We start from the raw sequence: 21,596 nt of genomic DNA on the forward strand, positions 1-21,596 counted from the left end.
TCTTCAGCTCCCGCCAAGCACACTCGACAAGAGGCGAAGGCGCTATTCCAGCACTCTTGGGTAACATTCCAATAGTGCCTCCATCGTCGGTGTCTGAGCTCATTGCTGAGAAACCCGCCTACCATCCTTTGGTAATACTTGATAAACTCCTCAGAGTGTGGAAAGCAAACTTCCTCCCTTCCTATGGAATGCGTAGGTTCTTTTCCTCAATCTGTTCTAAAGAAAGCTGAAACTAATCAGCTGGAAGATGTCAGTTTAGGGCACATTGCAACCCCATGCAGCAAGATTCTTTAGAAAGAGTTTCATGCCTGAATGGGGTAACCAGACAACCCTGATTTTCAAAACCTACTCCAGCAAATTTGAGAACGTTTAGTCCATAACCCGGTTTCCAGATCAGGGCGACTGACCCACAAATAGGTTTTTTTGTGTGTGTTCCTGCACAGAATTAGTAAGCCCCTAGAATAAAGCAATTTAGCGAACACAAGTCTGTCCATCAAAGTTCTATTTAATAACCCTTTGTGATACAGAGGCTGCCTTTTGTATGTTGGAGAGTGCAGTCACTAAAGTCATTATGTGACCATTGGTTTTTGCAAAATGTTATCCCTACTACTTTGTTTGAGCAAAGTCCCTTTGTTTATTGGTTTTAAATTCTGGCCACTTTATGCCTGAAGTTCAATCTGTTATAATTGGGATTCTAGGTTGAAAACATTTATAGAGGAAAGTGCTACTCTGTTCGTACACTGGTGGAATCTTAATGAGGGTGCAGAGGTTGAGAGCTTTAATTCCAGAAATCGGAATGTGGGTGGAAGATGAGGCGGTGATAGGGTGGTACACATTGCACCATTCAACACAACCCTCTTTTGCTAGGCTGCACAAGTTGACACCGACATTCCTACAGCTAGTAATTTGTAGAGTAACGTTACTTTGTGCAAAGGCAGAAAGGACATTAGCAGAGGCAATCATAATAAAAGTTATACTTTTTCAAAAGTGATGCATGTGCTCTGTGGGCCTGTTTTTCACTCTGATTCATCTGCTCATCACTGATGTCTTTTAAGCAATACATCTCTCATTCGCTGATGCCACGCACTGCGCTGCCCTGCTTTTACCACAACCCTTCTGCTTTATGTTCGCCAATGTAAATTGTTGTGGTCAAAAAGTTTTCTGTTGTCTTGCAGCCCTAGAAGCCAGCAGTATCTTGTTTGAAGAGGTGCTTGTCAATTTGTTTAAAATCCCCAGTTTGAGAGAGGATTCAAAAGTCAGAATTCCCATTAGTCAGGAATGTATTCAACATGGCCGCTTAGTCAGTAATGTATTCAACATGGCCGCTTAGTCAGGAATGTATTCAACATGGCCGCTTAGTCAGAAATGTATTCAACATGGCGGCCTCAGTGATCTGTCTTACCCTGGTGGCCGCTGCCCATTTTCCCTGCCCAAAATGGTTCCCGCTTTGACTTGAGTGTAGAGTAGCGCTTTGAAAGCTTGTGTATAATTATTTTCTTCTTATTTCCTTAGATTCGTATTCCAAGGAAAAGTACTCTCCGACCCTCCCCCAGTTTACAATAGGACCAGAAGTAAAGATTGAGGACTTAGGTGAGTGCATTTCACAATTTATCTTCCCAGTATGCAAATGTTGCGTGTTCTATACTGGGGTGAGGTAGAAGACACCCAGATTTCCTTTTGACAAATTTTCTTGGATCCCTGCCGCCTATGAGCGTCTCTCTGTTCTCCACCTGGGGCTAGAAGCTGGTGCGAGTGTAGGGACGGAGATCTTCGTAGGGTGGGCGATCATGGCTCTGTACGCTTCGTTCAGCTCCTGCTGCTCAGGAGTATTGGTGGTAGTGAAACAGTAAGACTTCCAGGAGGCGGAGTGTTATTCCATTGCCGAGACATCTTCTGCGAGAGGTCTCTTGCACAGCAGATGATTTTTGGTCCTTTGCAGCCAAATTCCAGGCCCAGTCTTATTTCCAACTTCCACTGGCAGAGTTGAGGACTCAGATTTTGAAGCCGTCCCTGCTTTTGACAATACAAGAGTATTTCCTTCCAATGCCTAGTTCCTCGCGGGCCCTGGAATTGCACAGCTCTTTAGCCGCTTACGTGTAAAAAGATCCTGGCTTTCTTAAGCTGGATCAGACAGTAAATCCCTTGCGTTACAAGTTCATTTTCTGGAGTTTTTTTCTGCAACTTAAGGAATGAATTATGGGAAATATGTTGCCCTTTGGCACACTTACAGCTACATTAGCAGTGACTAAATAAAGAAAGCAAACAGCAGGTTTGTTTACCCCCGTCCGACCCTCCGCGTTATTTGTTTTATAATTTAAAATGTTTGCACAATTCTTGGCATTAAACACAATTTCTCCTTTCAGAGACTGTAAAAGGGGATCAGACCAGGAAAGCCATTTAAGAAGCTGATCGTTAAAACAAACTTAGCCAGAGCTCTTAGCAGAACAAAGCTCATCTTCCCCTCCAAGCCCTGCTAGAGGAGTCTGTGAAGGCGATGGGCGCGCATACCAATGAGCCCGGGCAAGGGTGGCTGTGCTTTTCACTTCAAAGCCTCCTATTTTGGTTAATTTGTTCCTGTTTCTAAAACCAAGTTCTATTGACTACATCCGGGTTTTTGGTTAGACTTAGAAGGTCCTCCTTTTAAGCATGAATACAATATTTATTTGTTTTTGGCATGTTGTGGCCTTTGTCGTTTTGCTCAGGTTTGCCTTTTGGGCAGATTTTTCAGGTGTATTCACAATAGTTTGCGCTAAATTAATGTCCTCGCCGTCACAAGGCGAGGTTATAGTTATGGGGCTGCCGCAAGTAGATGGTTGTTTTAGTTTAATATTCAGCCTTGTCATCCACTGAGCGACCATCTGGCCCCAAAGCAGAATGCCTGAGTCTGGGATGGGAGTTCTGTTTACTACCCACCTATGTGTCATTATCTTTCACTCCCTTATCAGCCTGCAGTTTCTTAGGGATTTTGAGAGTAAGTGAATGAATACTGTTGTTTCTAAAGCGATCTGCTACCCCAGAAAAGGGTCCTGATGCTGAGGGAGAAGGGTTTAACCTGTGTATGTAGGATACGTGATGAACACAGATGCTGAGGCTGTGGAGGAAAGGGGATACAGGCACCCTCACTAAACATCCGGCCTTCTGTCCATGTTACTGATGCAGGACAGATTTATTGCAATGTCTCAATGGCACCTGGAGGTCTGTGGCTGAGTTAACAGTACTTCATTAGTCAGTAAGTACTGGGCTGTAGCAATGTTTTAACAAGAGGCCAGGAGCAGAAACGTGCATTAAAGTGCCCTCAAAATAGATGCAGTCTCTCCATAAAGAGCACTTTTATGCACTTCATATTATAGAGCCCATTTCTCCTCTTCAGACAACACCCTTGAATAAAAATAAAAAAGCACAAAGAAAGACCATAGTGGTAAAGCCATAAATGTCATTTTCTGCCCCAATGCAATAATATCTGAATCTAGAGATTTTTCAGTTCCCTCTGGTGCTCCGTAGAGACGGCAATAAATGTGACATGCTGCTTTGTCCAGTTCAGACACTATGGTTGTGCACACGTCTGTTGTTGAATATCAATTGGATAAGTCTGCCAAAAACTCTTAATTTCAGTTCAGATTTTCTTGCATTGCATCCAAGTGTGCACAGCCTTGTGATGCGTCTTCTATAAAGAATACTTGTTAACTGAGAAATTCTAAGATCTGTAGGAAGTGTGGGGCATTTTGTTAAATTGTATGAAGAGCTTGCTTAGCCAAAAAGATTATAGTCTGAGGGATGGTCACGTGCTTTGTCTTTTGTGTAAAACGTTATGGATGCTTTTTAGTATTGGTGATGGTGAGCGACAGCTCCCTTTGTGTTCTTTGTATCGTACGGTGGTGTGTTCCGCAGTATTGTATTCCAGATGGTGACGTGCTCTTCGAGCAGATCTGGCTTCATGTCACATGCTGGTCTCCCTTCAGTTACCTGTTCCGTATTTGATGGGTCATGCCACATGCAGTTTTCATTGACTTGCTTGCCTCCATTCACAGTGGGCTTTTTGTACGCTCCACAGATATATCTCCAGCCATGCTGTTAGTTCCATTGTGTAGCATGCTTTTCTTCATACAGAAATATTTCAGTTTGCACCATTATGTCATATTAAGGTTCCCAGTTTTCCGTTTTTACAGATTTTTACAGATATATACAGACAGAAAACAATGTGTTTTCTGTCTGCATTTATTTTTAAAAGTGGATAAATACAGAAAATTGGGCCTCTTTTAAGGGACTCTGCTGTCTTTCATGAATTCAACAGCTGAGCAGATGGTCAGCAAGGGAAATTTAAAAAAACACAATGTAATTTCATTAAATTATACGTTTGTGGTATAATGCGAATGTTTACCAGTGGATGTTTTGTTATATAATATTTGGCAGCTGAAATAGCTAAAACAGACAGATATCAAAGTATGAGTGTGTGTCAATCAGTTAAATAGATATGGAAATGTACAGTTTTACAACTTCATTTATCCGCAAAACACACAATAAATATGGATAAATACAGGTAAAGTGGGCAAAAAAGAAATATGGATAAATACAGACGGAAACGCTAAAAAAATAAATACCATAAAACTGGGAGCCCTAGTCATATGGTTATGTTCTAGACGTAAGCACTTATTGCAAGGTCTGCGGTTTTTCCTACCGGTGGCCATTAAATAGTTATAGGATTCCATGACGTCACAGTCTTCAGTCACAGGGCTCTGTTGAGGCACTGAATAAGAATGGCCCATTCTTTTCTGATCCCTTTAGAAACGCAGAAATACAGCTGTTGTGGTGGTTACGACACGTCTCGCAATATTCACCAGTTGCATTTTGGCAGGTGAAACCTGCCGAATTTTACCAGGGAGAAATTCTCTGCAAATTCAGGTACATGCAGAATTTGTTGCGCTAGAATCAGCGCTTTATGCCCCATTTTAAAGGGTACAACATGTAGTAAGTGATTATTATCCCACCTTAGGAATTCCAATCCACGAGGTATCACATTTTCAAAGGTACGATAATATTTAGGGCTCAAGTGTCCAAAGATCCTGTATGGAATAAATGTCAAAACTATAGACCAGTTTAAAGATCTGTGCTATTTGAGAATCATTCCATTATTTTATAGCCGGTACAACGAGGAGTATATCTTTTTTAATAGTACATGACTTGCAGTACTTTATAACACCGCTCTGTCCTTTGAGGGCAAACAACAATAGCTAAACTCTACCTTTGATCAACTTAGGCCTCTGTTTAAAACAAGGTCCCTGCAGTCCATGCCCTTCCCTGATCACTCCCTCCAGGTCCCTATGATTCTAGTGCGTTCTCTCACGTTCAGTAAAACAATCAATCAGGTTTTTGTTAAGTGCACTACTCACCCATGAGGGTCTCAAGGCGCTGGGGTGGGTGTGAGCATGCCCCTAAAACTTCAGTACTGACTATAGCAGCCAGGAAATGCTATTTCCCCTTCATCTTCTTTCTCGCATTGTGTGGCTTAGTCTGCAGGGCAAAGGCTGCAAGGAGTGACTAGCCAGGTGGGCATGTGTATACAGAGTTAGGCCACGAGGAGTACATGTTGTGTAACTACTTCATGCACATACGTAGTGTATCCATTTCTTTGTACAGGAGTATTCAGAATGAGCTGCTCCTGTAGAGAGCTGACCCTTTAACACACTTGCCCCGATCCGATTATCGGTTCTTTCTGGCTTCATCAATAGGTTTGGAGATGTGCTCCCGCATTTAGAGTGAGGCTGGTCCATGCACATGCCTCCTCGGGCAACTATTGGGTGCCTTCTGACCTCAAGCTTGGTCCTGAGGTGACCGTGCAGGTGAATACTGCGGCTTTCTCAGAGATACCGTTGAGGACTAGAACTGCGCCTCCTTCCAAAAGGCTTCGAAGAGTCCATCGTCAGCTCCTGGCCATCACTAGCGCCACGACTGACGACGTCACACCAAAATGGTGCTTTATGACTCCACTGACGTCCTGAGTAGGCCCAGCATGATTTAAATGACGCCGGATTAATCTGAATAATTTTTGTCATTCCGCATTACTCTTCCGACGTGAAATGACTGATAATTACACAATAACTTGTGTAATTATGAGGAATTTAGGTGGGAGGAATCCTACAGCAAGAGCACATTTAGATACATTCTGATACTGAGAGCAACACCCAAACTAGACTGTCAAAAATTAATATCATTCAAAAAGGTGCTGGCATCACGCCTTTCAAGAATAAGTCTAAATTTGTACCTTTAATGGTAAAAGATGCCATTGACACATTTCACGACTGTATAACCAACGAAATCAAGCAATTACACATTAAATCTTGTAAAAGGAATAAAACCAAATATAACCAACAACAAGCAAATTACATAGCACTTATGAAGAAGCTCACCGCTAACCCAAATATAGTTGTAAAAACAGCTGGTAAAGGTGGCAACCTTGTGATTTGGGAGAAAAGTGATTATGTTGCAGAAGCTTTGCGTCAACTACACACTACATCTTGCTATAGCAAAGCCAATAAGAAAGAATACCTAAATGCGAAAACTTCATTGGAAAAACTGTTGTGCAAGTATCGGCGAGAGGGATTGATCTCAGGTGAGGAATATAAATTCATGTATAAAGAATTCCCGGTCCTCCCTGTTTTCTACCTAATCCCCAAAATACATAAGAATATCTTGCTTACTCCCGGAAGACCGATCATTTCGGCGATCAACCGTGCCGGATAGAATGTAAGTCGCTACATTGACTATTTTTTACAAGAATTGGTCTAAAAATTGCCAAGTTATGTGCGCGACACTGGTGACTTCCTGGTAAAAATCAAAGATTTGGAATGGCAAGAGGACATGTTGCTCATCACATTGGATGTAGAATCCTTATATACAAGTATTGGACACACAGAGAGATTAAGGGCCACTAAACATTTTTTGGATACCCGATCCGCTGACTTTTATGAACACAACAAAGTCATTTTGGAACTAATGAATTGGTGTCTGAATAATAATTACTTTGCCTTTGGGAAAGAAATATGGAGACAATTACGTGGCGTGGCTATGGGTTCCTGTTTCTCCCCCAGCTACGCGTGCTTGCACGTGGGCTGGTGGGAGGAACAGGTCCTAGGCACTACACATGCAGTATGGGTGAGAGAAAAAATTGTTAAATATCTAAGGTATATCGATGATATTTTTATTGGCTCATAGGCTAGTGCAGAATCAGGGCCCCCCCATTCTGAGGAAATTCATACAACCCTATAAAGCCCCTAGATCTCTCCGATCGGACAGGGAGTCCCTCATTACCGTGCCCAGATTCAAAAAAACCCGCACGGGTGGAAGACGTTTCTCGATCCACACAGCGCGCCTATGGAACGCCCTTCCTCGAGATCTGAGGAAAGAATCAAACTATTTACGATTCAGGAAACGACTCAAAACCCACTTGTTTCCTTAAAACAGCTTTTAACCACTTCTTTTTTGCTCTGTTTAAAACTGCTTATGTCTAAAATTGCTGTACCCCCCTTCTTCCCCCCCCCCCCACTGGTGTAGGGATTTTTTAGCGCTGGGATACCCCCGGGTGACTACGCGCTCTATAAAAATTTTTAATAATAATAATAATTTTGTGGCAGGGTAGTGAGGAAGAGGCGAATTTGTTTATAAATGAAATCAATGCTAACTCGCTTAACCTCCATTTTACCTCACATATCAGCGCCCGCCAGATAGAATTCCTAAATGTACAGGTTTATGTGGAAAGCAATCGACTAACATCCACGTTACATCGCAAACCCACATCTGGTAACACCCTTTTACACGCCTCTAGTCTCCAGCCCAAGCACACCATTTACAGTATCCCTCTGGGTGAAATCCTAAGAATCAAGCGTATTTGTAGCTCTACATCTGATTTTGATAAATGTGTCCATGACCTCAGAATCCGGTTCCTAGAACGTGGTTACTCAAATCAGGTCTTTAACCAAGCTTTGGCTAAAGCAAGATTAAGAAGCAGAGAGAGTAGAGATGCCTGACCCTGACAATGTTGAGTTGTCTACTGATTCTGATACGACTGTCAATACTTGTCCCAGGTTTATCACGGCCTATAGCAGTGATGAATATGCCATTAAAAGAATTATTCAAATAAATTGGCCCATCATCCTAACTGATAACATCTTGAGTCCTACCTTACCTGCTAAACCTGTCATAACATATCGTAGGGCTAGAAATATGGGCAGTTCCCTAGATGTTGGCAGTCCTGAATTAAAACAAAAGGATATCTGGTTAAAGGCCAAACCTGGTTTTCGGAAATGCACTCACTGCAGGGCCTGCAAATTTGGTGAAAACAAAACACACTACCGTACACCATTTAGTCCCAGTGAGATTCCAATTAAATGCTGCTATGACTGTAAAACGGATTTTGCAGTCTTATGTTCTGACGTGCACCTGTGGACTACATTACATCGGTAGTACCAAAGCCCAGGTGCACGTCAGAATTCTGCAACACCTGAGGGCAATATTGCACACTGATCCTTCCTATCCTGTAGCTCGCCATTTTGCAGCTAAACACAACAAAGATCTTAATTGTCTTAGATATTTTGTGATAGGATCAGTATTGCCCTTACGGAGAGGAGGCAACAGAGTTGTTATTGCGACAACTAGAAACACGCTTCATTCTAGAGTTCGACAGCAAATGGCCGAATGGCCTCAATAATACCGAAGATTTTTAAAATTTCTTGTAAAACACGAGGAACTCTTTAAATGTACATAAAATGAATCGTTTGCCCCTCTCCTGGTATCAGCCTTATGGAATATTTTGATGTCAATCTCTGTCAGGCATATCTCTCCATTTTAATGAGTAGTCTGGTTCCCTGTTGCTCATTACGACATGTTGTAATTGGTCATATATTTACTTTCTAGAATTTCATGAATTGATAGTCAGGTTCCCTGTTATCTATCAGGGTTATTTAATACCTATGACTATATGCACTTTATTATGTATATTAATATGAATTGATTTCATAATTCTATGTCATTTTTCTATTGTGCGTCGCCCATTTACCATTTTAAGATCAATGGTTTTCGTATTCTTCCCTCTTTTTACCACATTTTATCACTATTTAACTTTTATATACACTGTCTGTTATGTTCTTTTAGGATAATAATATTATGAAATCAATGTTTTAGAAATGCATTTTTAGAATGAAAAATAGTTCCTGATTTTATGACAGGTAACTGATTGTTTTTTCATGGTGCATTCTCTTATATTCAAAAAACATGTATTTCAATGTCTTTTAGAATATACAGCTTGCACTTTATTTCTAGCCTCTTTGCACACTAGGCAAGGTTGTCCTAGCTTTTTTGGTTGTTATTATTAAAGTTTCGTCAGGCCTTATATCTGTTGACATAATTCAACTTTACTCTGACATGATGTCTATACATGTCAGTATATTGATTTACGCTATCTTTTTGTGATGTGTATGATATGGTCAAAACAATTAATGTTTACACGATTTACTGGATTTAACCAGTTATGATATTGATTTTTGGAATTTATTCCGAGATTGGGTTGTCTTGTATAAACATTTATACGAGTGTATACATTATGCATTTATGCCGGAAATGATATGCTTTAACAAACATTTGTTTTATACATTCACTGAGATAGTCTGTTTTCCCTTTCATGTTGGTCACATGACCTTTCAGGGAGGAGGGCTATAGGCGGGGCACTTTAGCACTTTAAAATTCACTAATGCCTTGCATGTAAACAAGGTCTGCAAAGCCCGAAACGCGTCATGGTTGGTTGGTCAAGGGAAAAACTGGAAAAATAAAAAACTTACCTGCTTCGCCGGTCCTGAGGGAAGGGATTGGAGGTGGTTTTGCGGAGTATATATATATATATATATGTTTCCCTGATGTGGCTTGTATCGAAACACCTAGTTTCACACACAAAGTCACCACTGAGTGTATACTGCAGTTCCTTTGTAATCAAAGGGAAAAATCTGAAGTAGGAAGCCCATCCCATATTAAATCTCAAAGAAGTGAGTAAAACAAATGTAGAATTCTGGTCCTTCAGACTTTCAAAATATATATATCTCTATATATATAGATATATATATATATATATATATATATATATATATATATATATATATATATATATATATATATATCTTTCTTTAGGAAAAATTGGTATATAATGAGCATTAGCAGTACAGAGTTCTGCACGTCTGATTGAAGTCGGTCTCAGATGCTATTTTTCACTTTCAGCACTCAACTGTTGAGTATGAAGTAATCTGTTACAAACACTTCAGTTGAGATCATTCAAAAGCAAATAAGCGATGAAAGAGGCCCATGGAGATTTATGTGGACAAAGACATTCACCGCTTCACGATAGTGTTCAAGTGATCACACAGTGAATAAAAATGTAAAAGGAGCCAACGCAATGTGTGTTTTACAAATTTGGCAATGGAACAAGAAGTGTTTTGTCACTTGCACTGCGTCAGTCACAAATATTTAAACAGCGGAAGAATCTCTCAACAAATCGTTCCAATTGCCGTAAACCTCAACGGGGTTTTGACCTGTCAACTTTCGAGTGTCATCACCAGGACAATAAGAGTTGTAAAAAGTAAGCCATTTAATATAATGCTCGATTATGATTAATTAGTGGAAGTTTAAGGTAAATCGATGCATACCATTGTATCGATCACCTGATGTAGAACACAAGTAGGCCTGGTTTCGGATGCAAAAAATCAAAGAACAGCTTGTGATGTTCCAGCTTAGGATTTTAGGAATTTAATAATGCCAAGTTGTTATGGGTGATCCTGAAAAGGGCAATTGACAAACCTACAAGAATGAGCGCTCTGAAATCAGTACAGCCGACCAGTGTGCAAAGATCATCCAGTATGAAGCATGAAGTGTAGTGATGCTGTTGACTGGGCTGCTGAAAAGGGTCCGAGCTGTCCTTTCCTTCACCAGACTTTATGTAACTTGCAAAAAAGAAGCTTTTGCAGCAACTTTTCCAAGTAAAGAAGTATCAGGCCCTTTCATAGCTAATATTCGTACAAATGTTTGAGGTTCTCTCTGTGAAGAGTGGAAGATCTTTGTAGAGCTGAAGTGTGAGTAAAAAAACAGAATAGCTGACTAGAGGATTGCAGCTCAGCAGTGATGAAACCATTATTTTGATGAGCTTCTTTGCTTCCCTAATTTAGCTTTTATACATGGTTGCCATGACACCATGAATGTTCCTAGCCTAGGAGAATAGCAACTCCTCCACTTTTTTGCTTGGCTGACCTTCTAGTTTTAAATCAGTACACAGGTGTTTGTTTTGGACTGACACAATAAAAATTGTTTTTTGCAATTCCGCATGGGCAAGAACCATTTCAGAGAATCAACAAGGCCTTTTTTTTAAATAAAAGTTCGGGTAGAACAAAGTATCAAATTGTAGGAAAAAAATACCAGACTATAGTCCATGCAGTGATCTTAACCAGGACCATGGGTGACGGTCAAAGGTGTTCCAGTTGCACTCCGATTGAGTTTAGTGAAATCTCTTGGCTTTTTAGAGCCTAAGAAAGGTAATGACGGAGACCGCCCACAGGCAGTTCCAGTGAGTGGAATTGCCCCTCCTTTTGTGATGTCTTCACCCATAGACTGTGTGGGACCAATGAGATATTCAGGGAGGATTGTTGGTTCTCTGATGAGCATAGTATGGATTCCTTGTCACAGATGGTGGACACTGGCCATGCCAGCAGAATTCCTAAGAATTCCTAGCAGCGGCCTCATATCCTGGAATGTTTTCGTTATAGGACACCACACACCCCCAACCCTATGCTCCTGCAATCTCCACCCAATCCCACTAGAAGCATCCATGAACAGGGATGCATGGGCAAGGAGTGACAAGAAGCATCATTCATTGAATATCTGCTCTACACTCATTTCAGTGAAGCCATTTAAGAAATATTTTGAGCTTGGACACTGTAATGTCTTTATCCGTGTTCACCAGTAGGGTTCGAAATCAATTCTGTGTTCTGAAGAGGCTTAAGGAACGGCTTTGGAATAAAAGTTACATTCAAGCTTCCTTAGAGCTTCTTTTCTCCTAGTTAATCAGTGTGACAACCTCCCAACCACATCGCCCCTCCACTCCTCTTCACCTCTCTCAAAAAGAAAGCACTGAGGACTTCGAAGATTGTGTGTACTTGAAGCTTGCGATACACTTGTGCCTGGACTTCTGATTAATTGAAGGAAGGGTGTGCTCTGAGTAAGTGGTATTGTACCCACCATATTGGTAGTCTGTTGTAAGAATTAAAGATGCATGCCAGGGTTACTGCTGTGAGTAACTTGTACATGTTCACTTGTAGTCACTAATTCTGCACAAGCGCGTTTCATGTTCACAGAATGTGCACACTCCATTGATAAAGGCTTCTTAAGTGTTTCCGGTGAAAGATGGTACAGACAGTACCCAACAATGCATGGGTTGGCTGTTATTTTTACAGCAGTCTGCCGCATCCTGGAAGCTTCACATGTGTCCAGAGATGTAAGAAGCCACGATGAAGGGTTCATCCTACGACACTCCATGCTGATTGTGTTCCAAAGTATAGTTCCCTTCCACCTGTGCACCACAATGCTTTCATTGTGTTTCCAACAGTCTTTCGTTTTTCCTTGAGCCAGTTGTGTTTTTATCTATTTCTGTGATAAATGACTGTTTTTTTTCTTCTTCCCTTAGATAATTTTAATCCTGAAATTCCAAAACTGGAGAAGAGCATCAGCGGGACGAGCCCCAAACGGGAACATTTACACTTGACTGTGGCCGTCTCGCTCTATCTCATCGCCCTACTGGCCTCCTAGCTGGGCTGCCTTAGGACCAGAAATCTGAGGCCTTCGTAGAAATATCAAAAGCGTTGAGGCTGAAAATCAAGTCAAGGCGATTGTGAAACAATGCCAACCAAGCACGGCTGATGAAGTGCCAGAGCGAGATGGGACCCTTGACTTTTGCAAGACTATTTACCCCTTCTCCCAAATCTGCCTTCCTCTACGAAGTGCGCACAAAACCACCATTTCTTGAACGCTTTGGAAATCCTGCTTGAAGAACAAAACGAACTCAGACGAATCTTGCATCTTGAAATGTGCTCGAAAATTTGTGGGCCTTTGGACTGTTCTACCACGCCTTCCTGGTCAGTCACTGCTCCTGGAACCAGGAAGTGTCAGACTGTGAAACACGCTTGTGAGGGATACTAGTGTGAGGCGACGTGGGGTGAGAAGGTCTCTGCAGGAATTGTTGCCAAAGGATTATTCAGAACATATCGGGAATCCATAATGGCCAATTTTCTTTTTTTTCTAAATCCTAGGAATCTTTATCTTAAGATCCAGGCGTCTTGGTGGTCCAATTTAGCAAAACTCCTGTAGCCAACGAGGCTTTTGCCCTGGGAGAGAGCGACTGAACAAAGCAGTGGGGTATGTTCTTTGTTGCCTGAAGCGTTCCTGAAACAAGAGTGCCTATCTCCCTCCCAGTCTGCATGGACAGTAAGCGCTAGAATGCTGGCTGGTGAGGGGCAAGGAACGTTTGCTCCATGGGGGGCATTAGCAATGCTGAATCAGTTCTCCTCTGCTTTCCCTTTGGACTGCTTTTCCCAGCACTAATTGTGAGTCCAGTGTTCAAGAAGGACCCTTGTCCGTACCAGTTCCCCAGTCTTGCGCCACGTACCAGTGCTTCTTTATGACTGTTTGCGAGTGACATCTTGTTCCGTCTACATCTGTGGTGCTTGCTTTGACCAGAGTGACTAGCATGGTCGTAAACTCCCTACCCTGTTTGTAACCAAATCTCTGCTGGCCTCTACTCCCCAACAACCACCACCTGCACGTGGCTCTCTTGTTGGTTGCAGGAAAAGCGTTAACCTCCACGGAGTGATTATTTTGAAGAAACTGGATTTTGTATCCATCCTAGCCAAGAAACGGCACAAAGTTACACTCTTATGTTTTCTATGGGTATTGCTTCAGCGTGCAGCAACCAATTACATAGTAAATCACGTATTCTGGTGCGAATGGCCTGATTACTCACTGGTCCACTTGCAAAGGTCGAACTTGTCTTTCGAGAGTTGTAACTTGGTAGTGCCACCTTGTGTGATCTTGTCACTGGTCCAGTGAAGTAATGTTTAATGTTGTTATAAGACAATATGCTGGCGTAAATTCAAAGTTCCCAACTGTATAATACTGCAGATGTGGCATAGACTGATGTGTGTGCAGTGGCGTAGCGTGGGTGGGGCCACAGGGGCGGTTGCCCCGGGAAGCAAAATTCTTAGGGGTGCAAAATATTAAAAGAAAAGTGGGAGAAAAGTTTCCTTGCCCGGGCTACTGGCAACTCACGCTACGCCGCTGTGTCTGAGTGAGGGTTATGCTTTGAAAGAGGAACGCTGTTGTGTCGCTCTACGCTATGAGTGGGGGTAGAAAAAAGAGGATTGATGACTTACTCAAGGAGTAAGGGGGAAAAAAGGCAAAAGCTCTTCTAGCGGCCCTCTTTGGATATTTTATATCCGTAAGCCAACAAAGTCGACAACTGATATCGCAGAAGCATAGTGACTAGGCCAGTTGACTCTGACATGTTCTGATGTAAATGAGAGATCAAAGAAATTGGAGTAAAAGTGAAATATTTGTAACCATCTTAGCTTTTGTTTTGTTGTTACGAGGTCTACAGAGTTGACAGAATCAACTATAAGGAAAGGGCAAAGAAAAAGACTGTGAACACCTTCTAGCTTACCTTTGATTTAACTTTTTTTTACCCATTGGCATACTTTGCTTGTGTTGCAGCCTGTAGTCTTTCAGAGTAGACTTCAGATGTCTCTTTCTTGGTAAACCTGACTGTTGTTTTTGAACTTTTCACCTGATTGACTACTAGCAGCTAAAGCCGGATTCTTGTACTAGTTCCTGTGTATGAGTTCCCACTCACCCTGCTCAAGAGAGGTGTCTAGAATGTCTTGCTTAACAGAACCTATGCCATTTAGTCTAGACCCCATACTATTGTGCAAGTAGTCTTAATAATAATCCAGTTTTTGAACGGTTCAGTAGCTTATTCCTCTGTTATCTTCCCATGTGGCCATGTTGATGGTTCCCTGGCGAATTGAAAAGGTCTTTTTCCATCCAGATATCCTTCAGAATGGGAAATGTTTCCATTCTGTAATTCCACGGAATTTTGATAGTTGGAGTTCCTATTTTTCTGTATATGAAAGGTAATTTAACCCCTTCGCTGCGGGGGTAATTCCCCCGCTGTGCTGAGGGAGGGGGGCGCGCACAGCGCCCGCATGCTCATGACGAGCTCAGCTCGTCACAGGTGCACCGGTTCCCGTGGAACGCTCAGGACAGCAGGGGAATTCTCCCCACACCTGAGAGTTCCACGACTCATGACGAGCTGGGCTCGTCATGAGCACCGGAGCCTCGTGACGAGCTCAGCTCGTCATGGGCATGGAAAAGGTTAAGGTTTTTTTTTTTCCTCTGGTCTCTTTTGCATGATAATGGAATGGGACTTATGTGCGTTTTTCTTCTTGTTTTGTCAATAGCCGTCGTTAAATTCTAAGGAGCGATTCATTGTTACAAGCAAATGATGCCGGGCTTACTGTACGAAGAGACTGCCAGAGGCACTTGGCTTACAGATACTGACTGCACCACCAGTTTCTGTATTGTCTTGTTCTGCAATATAAGATTTGCCATTGAGTAGAGATTAGCCTGGAACACATTTGACTGTCTGATGTAACTGTGTATGGGGGGAGTAAGCATTGTCCATGCTAAGTTTTTGAGCTAAATGGTGGATCACTCAGACCCCTCACTTGTTCAAGTCTTGATACACAGTTGGCATGATGAAAGTAACCGCAGCTGGTGGCTGCTGCTTGGGGGTACCATGCTTTGGGCAACCAGGGAGAGCCATAAGAATGCACATTGTGCCTTGAGTTTTACCATTTGGCATGGAATGCTTCTGTGCATATTTAATATATATAGAGTATAATGCACCTTATCTGCAAGGGCCCGATTGTTTAAACCATCAAAACCGTACAGCAGATGGATTGCCGTAAATGACCTTGTGAACTTCAGCAGTCCCAGCAGACTCTTCGTATTCAGAGAGTCTACCGCATTCATTGGTTCCTATAGTGACAACTCTGCATTGCATAGCTACTAATTCTGAAGTTTGAGGCGTCCTTTAATGTTCTCCCGGTCCTACATGTTATCCCAGTAAGCATCTTCTTCCTAGCATGGTGCTGCTCAAGTGGCGTTTGGGGGTGCTAATTTGCCATTGTATCAACCAGTTTTTCCGGGCAGAACATTACTAGTGCATTAACGATGTTTGCCGACATAGTAGAAAACCTGACAAACTACGTGGTCTTCTAAGGATAAGGTACACCACTTATGCTCTATGTCTAACCGTTGACGGGAATTAGATTTTCATCGATCTCCCAGTACCACCTAGGGCTTACCCCCTGTAGCGTATCGCTGCTTCTGGAACGTCTTACTGTGATGATAAATTGTAGGACTGGTGACACAATAATATCTATAACTCCCTCTCCTGCCACTGTGCAGTTTCGTACCCTCTTTTCTTAATTATTTTTCATTGACTGGCAAATACTTCAAGCTATAACACAGGCCCAATATCACGCACTCTAGATGCGTCTTTTCACAGCGCTGTTGTAGATGGGACTTTTGGGGGACATGTTCCCACGTGGTAAAGAGCTATATCAAGTATGGCATTGTGATATTGTGCTACCCATGTTGTATCTGTGGTAACAGCTTCCCTTTGTACCCATGATTTTCTATGATCTTCATTGGGAGATATGGTAGGGATACCCAAAAATAATTGTGACTTAAAACCAGTTTTTTTATTCAGGCAGGTTCAATGACTGCACTGAAAATATCAAGGTACTCGTTAATCATGGGAATTGAAGGTGGTGTATCAGCCTAGTTTGGGTCTGGGTAAGTTTATCATGAAGTAATTTTTGAGGTTCTTAGCTGATGCTTTTTGCAGAGCCGGTTTGAACCTTTCGAGTAACTATCTTTAGACGGAAGTCTATTTTAGGGTTGTGAGGGATTTGGAGTAACTTGAAGGGACTCGACAAAGCCTTTGTAGGGGACAAAAAGCCTGGAGGAGGGAAGAGACAGTTGAATGGCATGTTCGCAGACACGTGGTCTGTTAACGTCGGACTATGCATTTGTATTGTATTCGATCTTTTTGGGATGATTGCACCGACCATGATTTGATGTCCCTCTCACATGAGGTTTTCTTAGCCAAGGCTAGCAAGGTCTGTGCGACAGGAGAGATGTGGTCACAGGAATGTAGGTTCAGATACAGTCTTGTTCCACAGTTTTGCATCCGTCGGGGTCTTTACAATATGTATGCTGGTGCTCTTAAATATTACTTGCATAGTTTACTCTAAATGGAACTAGAGCCATGGCAGCCTGCTTACATAATGGAATGCCAGAGAACAGGATTATGCTACTCAGAAGTCTCAGTATGTGAAGAGAAGATGTTCTCCCACATTGTTTTCCTGTGCAAGTGAAAGGCATTAGTCCATTATCAATCCAGGAGTGTTATTGTATAGGTTAGAACTGGTGCTCCATCAAGTTTTGCCAGCCAGAGATGAGCCATTTAAATTTGAGGATTTCTACTTTGGAAGCGTTAAGATTGAGGGGATTCACGCTCATCCACTTCAATTGCCAACAAGCACGGACTTCGAGAACAAAAGGGCTCCAACTTGGGCCTTCTTCATTCTAAAGATTGAGTATCTCAGTCTTGGTTGTGGCGGGTAAGATCAAACTAATTAATCAGTCCAGGTAGACATAGACATGGAAAACTAGTCACTTGCATAGGTTTATGTGGTACATCGGAGGATATGGTCCTCGGTACTGAGGAGTGTCTGTGGCTTCTTGGAATGGATGCAACCAATCCTCACTTTTTGAGAAAAGCTTTAACATCAGATGCCTTTACGAAAATTCTTGTTTTTAAGTGTAATCTCAATGGTTGGGAGGACAACATCAAGTAGATGTTTACCCTAATTCCTATGGGGCAAGGATTGATCTTGAATTCCTGAAGGACTCAACAAGGTCTATTAATTCATCCACCTAAAGTGTAGAGGAGGTAAGAATAGAGGGGTGTGTGTGTCCAACACGTCATTTTAAATCAGAACGCTCAATGCAATATGGAGGGGGGCTAATCACACAGCTAGCCCCCAAGCTTTTGTTTGGCAAGTGATTTGCTAAGGCCTTGTATAGATGTTGTGAAGGAATGACATTCGTCAGTGATCCTAAATAGTTGTTTGGATGGACATTTAGCTTCAGAGAAACCGAGGCTTTGTGTGTTGTTTTGTGTTTGAGGCTTTGAAGAAAAGCAAGTTATGTTGAATCATTTTGCTCTGCATGTTTTGGCCGTTCTGCTTTCTGATGTTGAGTGGGATATTGGAGTTAAAAGCATCATTGAACCATGAGTCTGCCAAGGTGGTAGTTGCCATGAATGAAGTAATGCACTCTGTGGATGAATTTTCTGGCCAAATGAGTGATCGATAAGTTCTTTAAAGAAAGGGTGAGACCCATAATTTCAGAAATAGGGCACGATTGACACTCGAAGGGAATCTGGAATGCCTGATGATCAGACATACTGTTAAAAGAAGTATCTCCAGTTATGTTTGTTGTGGTGACAGAATTATATTCTGATAATGAAGTGAGTAAAAGCTTCTGTGAAGAATGCAAATGAATGGGTTGCCACAGCTATTAAAATTCCATCTGCCTGCAAGGACTATTCTGGTATAGAAAAGGAACCATAGGTAATGGAATTGTTACGAATAAGCATAAGGCAGCACCATTGTTCAATAGTGGGGCTACTGAGAAACTTCATGAGTGCCTGTGCGCAGTGGTTCATCCTCCCTGAGCCAAGTTTCACTAATGAATAGTTGAGGATTAGGTCTTTGAGTGGTATCAATTGTGTTTATGCAAATGCATTTTAGGATAGGTTTATGGGAAATGACCAAAAAGAAGTTTGAGTGTGAGGTAGGGTTTGATATTGTACATATGGGAGCGGAAACGAAGGGAGGTGGAGCATGAGCTGGTCTGGAAGTGACACTGCGGGTGCTGAATAATGGCGAAGGGATGAGCAATAGTTAGATCGGGTAAGAGTGAAGCATCAAGAATAGCAGATGTATGCAGGGCAGTGAAATTAACAGAGAGGCATTTCGTCGTGGCATGTTTCACGCAGCACGGCTCAGTGGTGCAGCACTCAAACACAGTGGCCACTGGAGATGACATATGTGCACTGGACACAGAAAGGTGGTACCGGGAGAGAAATGTAGGAGCAGCAGAAATAGCTAAATTCAGAGGAAGACCATTAAAATATGAAGGACACTGAGCAGTTCATTCATTTCAGAGCTGCATATTTCAAAGCAGTCTCTTTCTAAGGGATGCCAGTCCAGCATTCAGCAACAGAGTGGACGGGAAGACTTGGTTTAGCGGGAAGGAGGGGTATCTTCCAGGCAATAGAGCGCTGAGGGCTACACTTCTCTGGCTAGACCCTAAAGCCTTCCAACTACCCTAAGGTGATAAAAGGGTTATTCGTGGGTTGGGTAATAGTAACACTATGAGATGGCGCAGTGTGGAAGCTGGCATTATTAACAAAACATAGGACAGTATGTCATTATCACTCCTCAACAGCACAATTCTTTGATTTAGTGTCAAGTTAAATAATCAACCAGCAGAAAGACTTATAGTGGACATTGGGTGTTGTGGCAAGGTCATCCGTGTTAGGACAAAATGTGCATGGCCGCTCTAGACCCATTCGTAAGAAGAGTGTTGCATGGCACTGCCACTCTGCCAACTTGATCTCACCCGGTGGTAATAGGAGAGAACCTGTGTTATAAAACTTGAAAGTGATCTGTCTTTAATTTAGCTAAATATTTTGCTCAACTAATGTCTAACTCCAGCGTTGCTTGAAGTCACAAAGTTGACTCACGGCTAAAATGTTGTCCTATGTCTTACTGTGAACGGTAAGCGCAAAGTTTGTAATCTCACGAGGGACGGCAGCTACTATCAATTCCTGAACACATTTTCTAAAATTACAGTTACCACGATGCTGGTAATGTAATACTTGGTGCTGTCTTTTAACCTGTGTTGCCGTGCCAAATGAACTGATGATTTGAAAGCCTGTAGCTCATGATTGTTGCATTGTGCCTTTCTTTCTTGAGAAAGAGAGTATTGGTGTATAGAGAAGAGTGACAATGTGTGCAGTGTTTTTGCTTCTTCCCCTCTCCTCATCCGTTTAATAGCAATAATGCACCCTCTAGGTCTTCCTTGTTATCAGCACAGTGTGAGCACTTCTCCGGCCAAGAATGCGGCTATGGGCTGGGCTCATGCCTCTCCTGTGCAAGATCCCCCACCCCATAGTTGACAAATATCCAATGTGGATAGGAGAGAAGGTGTTTAACTTACAAGCAGAGTACCACTCCATTTTTTCTCCTAATTTTGTTCAACGACACTTGTTTTCGGAGCAGTCACCCAACATCCATTTGATCTATTCCAGCGTGGGCGCAAATAACTTGTGAAGTAGGTAGAATAGATCATAGGCCATGGTGTACATATACATTCCCCACCCTCCTTCGCCTATAGCGTTCATCCATCTCTGTACGATGATAGTTCAACCTGTGGAGCTTGGTCTTTTCCTGTAACTGCTATTGTGAAATTGAGATGAAGGCTGCTCTGCCTTGGGCAACCCACACTACCAGTTGGGTGGGCAACACCCCTCTTGAACCAGAAGACTGACTAGCAGCTAACATCTGACGTTGTTGACGGATTCAGCATTGCGTTCCCCTCCCAAGATACCACGGAGCAGTCAATGTACATAACTCTGAGATCTATATATACATATATACATAAATCTATATAGAAGGAACGGATCCCTCTATAGATGTATTCAGAGCACATGTATAAATGTAGCTTCCGACCTATTGTAACGTGTAAATACGTTTGAAAGTGTTTGATTTCTTTTGTATTCTTTCGTTGGTATTTGGTTTTGTTTTGTCTTCTGTGAAGACCGACCTATGCAAAGCACAGACACTTTTTTGGGGGGGAAATAACGTTTTTAAAGAACTGCTTTGGCCGTCATTTTCATATTCTGCTGTTAGTCTAAAAAATAAAATGTATTAAAACCCGTCTCTTTTGTTTGTGTGTGGAATATTGGCTACTTTTACAAATATTGTTCTCACGTCAGAGTTGATGAAGCTGTACAACACTGTCTTCAAAAAAAGTCTTTGAGGAGAATTTCTAGTTTCACAAGAGTTTTCAGGTGAGTCCCTCTCCTGGTGTGTTTAAAGCAGTGTTGATCTTGCTAATTTCAATCCGCCATTATATTCCTTGAACTTTGGAATACTTTGAAACCGTGTCATCACAATTTAAAACATTCTTGATTTATTTCATGTTTTGACTTTAGTATTTTTTTTTATAATATCAAGATTTATTTTTCATTTAAAAAACGTCAGGCTTCCTTCCGCCCACTATCACATACAGCATGTAGCAGTGGGTCAGCCCATTTCAGCCATTGGCTAAATTCACTGTGAGTGACCGCATTCTGCTCTTTCACAAGGAGAGCACCCACA

General features: G+C 42.0%; 1 protein-coding gene across 2 annotated transcripts in view; it reads left to right on the plus strand.

The window, feature by feature from the left end:
* The window catches only part of EFNA3 (ephrin A3), a 269,388-nt gene extending 254,133 nt beyond the window's left edge, over positions 1 to 15,255 (plus strand). The window contains exons 4-5 of one of the 2 annotated variants that reach the window (XM_086947382.1): positions 1,513 to 1,590; positions 12,710 to 15,255. In XM_086947382.1, the coding sequence (XP_086803508.1) occupies positions 1,513 to 1,590; positions 12,710 to 12,831 (200 nt within the window). In that variant the 3' untranslated portion in view covers positions 12,832 to 15,255. The remainder of the gene's footprint in view (positions 1 to 1,512; positions 1,591 to 12,709) is intronic. The other variant, XM_086947383.1, reaches the window with a different exon arrangement.
* The last annotated feature ends 6,341 nt before the right edge of the window (positions 15,256 to 21,596 follow it).

Source organism: Lissotriton vulgaris, chromosome 12 (assembly GCF_964263255.1).
Source record: "Lissotriton vulgaris chromosome 12, aLisVul1.2, whole genome shotgun sequence".
In the NCBI taxonomy this organism is placed as follows: Eukaryota; Metazoa; Chordata; class Amphibia; order Caudata; family Salamandridae; genus Lissotriton; species Lissotriton vulgaris.